The sequence below is a fragment of the Pantherophis guttatus genome, chromosome 3 (assembly GCF_059756535.1).
Source record: "Pantherophis guttatus breed Tessera chromosome 3, ASM5975653v1, whole genome shotgun sequence".
In the NCBI taxonomy this organism is placed as follows: Eukaryota; Metazoa; Chordata; class Lepidosauria; order Squamata; family Colubridae; genus Pantherophis; species Pantherophis guttatus.
This window is the reverse complement of record NC_142065.1, coordinates 80076254-80084328: the sequence shown is the minus strand read 5'-3', so window position 1 is coordinate 80084328 and position 8075 is coordinate 80076254. Positions and strand designations below refer to the sequence as shown.

General features: G+C 35.6%; 1 protein-coding gene across 1 annotated transcript in view; it reads right to left on the bottom strand.

Annotated features, from left to right (window-relative positions):
- Positions 1-1428: 1428 nt before the first annotated feature.
- Positions 1429-8075, bottom strand: part of LMO4 (LIM domain only 4) — a 16479-nt gene continuing 9832 nt past the window's right edge. Inside the window, exons 3-5 of the mRNA XM_034437157.3 lie at positions 6611-6707; positions 6102-6257; positions 1429-2193 (exon numbers count right to left, since the gene is read on the bottom strand). Coding sequence (XP_034293048.1) covers positions 2185-2193; positions 6102-6257; positions 6611-6707 — 262 coding nt within the window. The 3' untranslated portion in view covers positions 1429-2184. The remainder of the gene's footprint in view (positions 2194-6101; positions 6258-6610; positions 6708-8075) is intronic.

Sequence of the window (8075 nt, the reverse complement as noted above, 5' to 3'; positions counted from 1 at the left end):
TTGAATTGTTTTGTGGTGGTGGTGAAGAAGAAGATATTCGAAATTTAATGAAGCCAGAACTCTGCATGTTACATCTCCTAGTTAACATTCAGAACTTTTTGATTTATTGACATTTATTGATTTAAAAAAACTCTGCCAATCTTATGTAGTGTGGATATGTTTTAGGTAAATTGTTTCTGTATGAAATTAGATACGTATCTATGAAATCACCAAAATGAAATTCAGCTTGAAGGACACTTTTTATCCATAATTATAAAGAATATTTCAGATCACATTTGGCAACTTTTCAGCTATGGCAAGAATCTTTCATTCCTACCTATATAAAAATTAGTATATTGTTGTTGTTGAAAGGAAACATTTATAGGAGTACAGACAAAATATGCCGTTATACCATGTCAAAAGCCAAAAACAGTTTTGTTCCATTTTAACCACGTACTGAAATGAAATGTTATTTCATTACATTTCCTCACAAAAGACAAATTTCAGGACATTGGATAGCCACTGTTTCCCAACCATGGCAATTTCTAGGTATGTGGACTTCAGCTCCCAGAATTCCACACACCTAAAAACTGATTGGGAAATGCCAATTAAAGCCAATTCATTAGCCATTTCATTAATGCTATAAACCAGCAACTCCAATACCGTAGTTGAAGTATTATTTCTCATTTGGGGACTTTGTAAGGGGAACATACAAGACTTTAATTACAAGCAGCTTTTGTACACTTGCCTTGAATTTCCTATACTGCTCTATGGTCTTGGATATATATGGATTACGTACAGTATATCTCTGTATGCACCAAGTTGATTGTCAGGTTCACTGAGTATAAAAAAAAATAGATATGCATCTTGGAAAAGCAGTGAAAAAAGTTTGCACTCATGCAGCACTGAAACAGTACTCATAATTGGGGAGGAGAGGGCTATTTCAAAACAGAAAAATAAGTGAGGTGTTATTCTTTTCTCAGGATGTTTTGCTACAGAATGAGACATTTTAAACAGAATATTCATAACCAGGACACTTTTGAGTAACTTGGCATCTTAGAAACCACCCTAATTCCTAGATGTGCTTTTGAATTCACATAAAAATTATTAGAGTTAGCAAGTTAATAACGTTAGGATAGACCTACGTTTACTATCATTCATGAAAATTAAATGACTTAAGTGAAGGGAGCACAAAATTCTTTAGTTAAATCTACCTGCCATTAAACATTACTGTCATAGAAATAAATCCTTGATACATTAGACATCACTTCTGAATTTGGTATCACTGCTATCACTATCTCTTTGTATAGATTTCAATGCATTCCTTTTTTGCCATAGAGCTACTGGGAAGCAGGAAAAACCAGGTTTTAAAAATTAACTTATGACATACTTCATCCTTTGATAGAAATTTGCCCCATTGTACTATAGTCCAAAATCAATTACGGTTCCTTTCATTTTAAGTTTTTTATTATTTAAATACACCATACTAGAGCAAATGTCTCTGAAAATATCACAAATAAAAGATTTTTCTTCTTCATTCAGCGAATTAGGAGTAGATGAAAATTCTACAGTTGTTGCTATGAGCTTGATTTTTTTTTTCCTTTTTCTTTCTGTGTCATGGGAAGTAGCAACATTAGGACAAAACACACTTACATGCATACATACATTTGTATTTTACAGAGATACAATAAAAGTATTTGTGATAGATTATCACAAGAGCCCCATCTTTCCATTAGCTCAGGTTTGAGTTTTGAACATTTCCTACAACACGTAAATTATACAAAGAGCAAAGAGAATGCTGTTAAGGTAAAACACAGGGTACAAATTCTCACCAGTGCCCTGCTAATTGTTAATGAGGGTAGAAAGCAGACTTGAAAGCTTATCTGGATTAGCTTCATTAGTCATTTGTCCCCACCCTGCCCACCCAAAGTTGTTCTCTCCTCCGGTGGATCTTTTTTTTTTTTCCCTCCATTTTTCTCTACAGTCTCCCATTAGCCCAGATTCATGGAGTTCTTAATGTTCATTTTCAGTCATTTTAATACACCGATAAATGTGAGAAGGGCAATCAAGAGTAAAGAAGGTGCAATGGCATGGAGCTGGCACTGATGCTAGCTACAAAGGTGACTTGTCTACTGGAGACATGGGATCCATCTGTGATGAACAAAGTTTGAGATGAAGGCACGCATTCTGCAGTACTCTGATCTTTTAGCAGACCTGCAAGAAATAAAAAGGGGCATCTTAGCTAAAATGCTTGATTTGAGCTGAACGTGACTGCTTTCGTCTTCTTGCGATTCGCTTATTCTATTAAATTAGATTCCAACTGTGACTCGATTAAAGGTTTTCTGTAATACGCATCCAAGTCCCTAAAGAGTTCAAATGGAGAAACAGACCGCAAAAAAATATTTTCTGCAGTTTGACAGCAAGATATACTTTCACCAAAGGGGGAAAATGCTTCGAGTGAGAAATCCTACAGTCTCTTTTTATTTCTTTTACAAAAGATGCATTTCCTTTGGACTGGGATTAAATGACATGCCTTTCCTTTGAAGAACCAAGTAAAGTGATCTTCTAAATTAGGAAAAAAATTCTGTCAAAGCATATAAGATACCCTCCCCTAGGCAACGGTAGTTAGCATGCTGCATAGCACAAAAACTAAATATAGACATTTTGGAATATTTTCCTTCCATTTAAGATTCCTCATCTGCTACGTTAGTTAATGTTACATAAACTCTGTAATATACGAAGTCAAACATGTGCCTCCACTGTGATGTGTTAATGAATTGTGATAATTAAAAATGCCTAGCTCGACAGAAATCTAACTTCCACAGATAAAGTAGAAACGATCGACAGTTTTCAAATGCAATCTGTTTGCAATTATGAAAATGAAATAATATATTAGATTTTTATGGTTTTTAAATGACATTTTGAATTTCCTAAGAAGTTTTTTTTTATCCTTCCTTGAAGTTACTAAAAGCCTGAGGTCTATTAGTAACTGCAACCCCCCACTTTCAAGCTAATTAAACTGGTGGAAGCTTGGAGGTTTAATTCCCCAGAGTTGATACTCAGTGTGAGAAAGGTAATTTGTCTGTCCAGAACAAAGATTAGGGAGCAGCCAGCAAGCATATTTAATAAATGAGCATCAAGTGTCCTCTACTATGGACACAGACAATACCAATTATGTAAGTACAAGGGAATTGTTGAATGATATGTAAACTAGAAGCTTCTCTGGAAGAGAAAGAATAGCAAAACGTAATCTAACTCATGCTTTATTTAAAACTATAGGAGCTGGATCAAAGGGAATGCTTTGGTCACTACCAATGAAAGGAAAACTTATACCCTGTAAAAAACAGGCTGCTGAGTTGGGAAAAAAGAAAAGAGATGGAGTCAAGTATAACACACAAAACTTGCCCTAGAGAAAGTGCCTCAGCTGCAAATGTGACCAAAAATCTACAGTGAGTGGCAAAATAATCTTTTAAAAGTTAACTTTTTAAAAGATTATATGTATGTGTGTATACACACACACACACACACACACATGTATGTATGTATGTATGTATGTATGTATGTATGTATGTATGTATTTTAATACTTAAAGTTATTAGTGATTCCTCCTTCATCAATATCCTTTGTATAACCACAAAGGAAACATATTCTAAAAAGTTCTACTTTAAGCTGCATGTTATTGCGTAAAACTCAGGGAACAAGCTAAGTTTGTAGTTTAAAATAATGGATCAGACCACAGGTGTAATTACTGCTCATTCTGTAATATAGATAACTGCAAGACTGGCAAATCTTAAATGCATGGCTTAAGTCAGTAACTGATTCAAGAAAATACTGTATGTTCAATAGAGATGAACATTTTTGCTTCATTTCTTAAGACAGAGAATTTTTGTTTGGAAATAGAAACATTGACTCAGTAGGCCAATATGAACTCCTGACCATGGTGTAGAAGTTATACTAACTAGGGACAGAATAAGCTGATTGGGCTAAATTCTATTACACTAATTTTAAAAATTGCTTGGCTGGCTTTAGGCGATTAACTTATTTAAAAAACATATTCTGCTCTACCCTTCGTTAAACATATCTGTGTTAATGATTGTTGGTATTTATTAAAGCAATATACTGAGTTAGGCAGTATTCACAGCACAGTAGAGAAGCAGTTAGATTCAGCTGTTCCGTTTTAGATTACTAGAAGGCCCAATGAAGATTCCACTACAGAAGAATGAGGAAGGGAGACAGATACTAATCATATAAATAAAGTAAATCAGTCTAGGCTCCTCAAGCATTAGTTGATTGTGCCTACTGGGTAACTGACTACAACTGAAGCATCCAATTCTTCACTCTGCGTAATGTACAGAATATTATCCCCAAAATATGCAGCACAGATAGGGGAAACAAACTACTTGCTTCCAAAACGTTACATCCTTGATGCGCCTCACCCGATGCTATGTGACAAAATTGTAAATCATTTATTAGTCTGGACTAGGATTACCCATTAAGGATGATATGTTCCTGCCCCTATACACTGCCTCCCACTCCCCCAATCTTTTAATGTACTACAGCAACACAGTTAATACCCTTCTTCTATTTAACTGTTCCGGATGGGAGATGGATTCAGCTTTGCAATGCTAGTACTGTATGGCAATTTCTGTCTTCTTATCATAATTACTGAAGCACATAAAACATAGGGAAAATGTATAAAGGAATGACCAAGCATGTTCAAATATGCTCACAGTAACCAGAAACAAATATAAAATACCTTGGTTACTTTTAAGAATAGAATTATTTACTAGCCAGACCATCTTGTATCCAGATTATAAACCACTTGGATACCCAAACAGTACAAAGAGAAATAGTAATCTTAAACCAGATTATTCTGAAACAATCCCCATCAAACTCAAAGATTTGTTTCCAAATAATGTGTATAGGGATCCTTAACTGCATCTGGCCTATTTAAGAACAAGACATGCAATGTAATTATAAAATAAATGACAATTATTAATTGTGGCAAGGTCCTACCTATTCAGGGAAGAGCTGATAATTTTTCTGAATTATTTACTCTCTAAAAACAGAGAGCATTTATATTCTCTTGGTTGCTGCAGAATTCACAAAGTGCCCCAGGAAATGGGTTTAAATTTTTATCTTCAAAATTCTTACTAACAGATAAATGTTTTTTTTTTTTTGTTATCCCTAGAATAGACATTAATGAAGTTCCTATTGTAAATCCATAAAAAATTACCAAGTGAAGTGTGCACTTTGTTTCAATGTAATAACTCAGTACTGTGCGATTGCCTGGGTTAATGATGAAAAAGTCAAATATACTATCAGAGTTGATGGAAAAATCCATCACCAATTTGAAATTAAAATTCATCTGTGGTCAATAAGATTTAATATCCATGCAAGAGGCGCTGTAAAGAGTAAATGAATCAATGTCATCAATACATAATCAGTATGAAATATGATGCGAATAAAATTATGTGCAAGACTTGTGCATTCAGAGTTTTCTGGACCAGCGAATGAACAGTCCCTTAACTGAAGGTTGACAGTAATTATTATAAATTAGGCTTTGCAGTTATCAAAATGCACTCACTTGCATAGCTATGGGACTTATTAGGGAGATTAAAATAGATCTAAAATCTGTCCAGTTCCAGAAAAGGTATAATAGAACTGTTGATCATCATTGTTTCTCATTCCACTTACTTGAGAAAAAACATGTTAAATTTCAGCACCAGATGTTAAGGAACATATAACCAACATGATCAAAAGCAGCTAAATGGAAGACCGTCTTCTCCCCCATCATTTGCCCAGGTCAAACTGGTAAACCAAACACAGGTCAACTAGATTTCAAATGCTACTGCACTGTTTTCATAGACCACTTTAGTAGAATTAGCTTAATAATCCAAGAAGCACTTAAGAAGTTTACATCTAAGTTTTTAAAATCCACATACGAATTGAGCCCAGATTCACTGCACTACTTAAAACACCTTCATGTTTAGACATGCATCCCATTAACTACTTTCAATCATGGGACACTGTTCGAAATAATATATACACAATATTGTTTGAAAAGGCATTACTTGTGATTTAGCTTAAATGAGGCCTATTAGCAATTGTTGAAAAGTTACCTTCTGGTCTGGCAGTAGTGGATTGCTCTGAAGTGAATTCAAATGGCCATTGATGAGAGCTGTGGGTCTATCATGTTCACAGAATAAACTGCCATTGATGTAGTGAAACCTGTCTCCAGGGACCAGGCGGTTTCGGCAGGTTGAACAGGTAAAGCACTGGGTGAACACAAAAGCAAAGGTAAACTTTGGTGTTAGAATTCCAAACAGACTCTGCATTGTGTTGCAGCAAAAGGTGTGTATATATAGATAGATACGATAGATAGATAGATTTGTCCAAATAAAAGAATATATGACACTTGTTAGGATTCAGCAGCGTTTTCAAATGTGCTGTTGCTCCACAAATCACTGGGACAACTTGTACATCTTAGAAATCTTTTTCCGTTTACGACCAACCAACCCTGGCTGATGAACTCAGAAGAGATACTGATCTTTTTCTGAAACAAATCTAAGTGCAGAAATGGCACTTTCCATGGAGGGAAGGAAAGCATGGGAAAGAAACATTTTCTTACCTTAAGATGATAGACATTTCCTTGTGCCCTCATAACCAGCTCACTAGCAGGAATTGACTGCCCACAAGCACTGCAAGCGCCACTATTTCCAAATAACCTGAAAACAGAAAGAGGATGTTTGATGTGTTTCTCTGTGAATAAAGAAATCAAAACTGAAAGAGCAATTTTCAACTGATAAAAATCCTTTTTTTTTACATACTTTGGGATGCAATAAATTTAAAGGACAGAACACAGACCAAACTGATGGAGAATTATCCCTTTACTGCTCAAGACTTGGAGGCACAGGATCTAATAAAATGTTGAATTGCATCTAGCAACACAAAGCAATTCTCTACACTTTTTATCAGATTACTGGGTTTGTCATAAAAAAAAAAAACCAGGACAGAATTCATGACTAGAGTTTAAATGTATTGTGTCCTTGAAATTATATGAAGAACTTTTTTGTACTTTAATCATATCTTGAGAGATGACTCATCAAAAGGGTTAAGAGGATTTGATTGTATATCTAAGACGACATCATGCTCAGTGTATTGAAACTCCAGTAAACCTCCATCAGGGCAGAGTTTCCATTAGAAACTCTCGGCTATCCAGGTTGATATATAATGTGTATGGGTTAACCTTTTCAATCATGGTGTCAACACTTTAGATTTGCCTCTGCTCATCTCTTTCATCCTAACCTTCTCTCTCTCTCTCTCTCTGTGTCTCTCTCTCTCACTCTCTCTCGATAATGAAATGCTTGCTCCAACTTCCCTCTATCTGCTCCTGAGTCCACAATTTAGATTACTTCATCTCTGCTAGCAACAAACTGAATGAAATTTCGATTTGAGCAGAAAGTAATTTACCGGGATCTGGACCCATTTGTCATCATATCTCTCTGGGTGTTTGCTGTATCACTGCAGTTTTCCTATGCAATCAAATGAGACCACAACATCTGCCATTGGGGTGGGAGGGAGGAGGAGGGGGGGAGAGAGAGAAGAGAGAGAAAGAGAGAAGAAAGAGAGAGAGAAAGGAAGCAGAATAGAAAAAGCAGAAGGGGGGAGGAAGACATACACAATTTTTCTACTGCATTGTGATATACTTTAATATTGACGATTCCTTGTTTTGTACATATTTTAACACACGTTAACACAAAAGCTTTTTCCATTTTTTTCCTTTTCCCTGCTGTATCAACAATAACCTATAATGATGAACCTTCAACCATCTCACAACAGAAGAGAAATCCAAACTAGCTGGCAAGCTCACAGTAATTCCCTTTCTTTACCACCACCCCCCACAGCATATGGGGGGAGGAAGCATTAAAACTTGCCAAATTAATGCACTGCTGTTGCAAATAAAGATCACTTATTTGTATTGCCTCCCCCACCCACCCCCACCCCAACAATAAAATCATGAAATTGTATATGGGCATCATTTTGGAGGATGTGTTTTTTTTCCCCCAGAAAACACTTTAATCTGAATGTTTGCT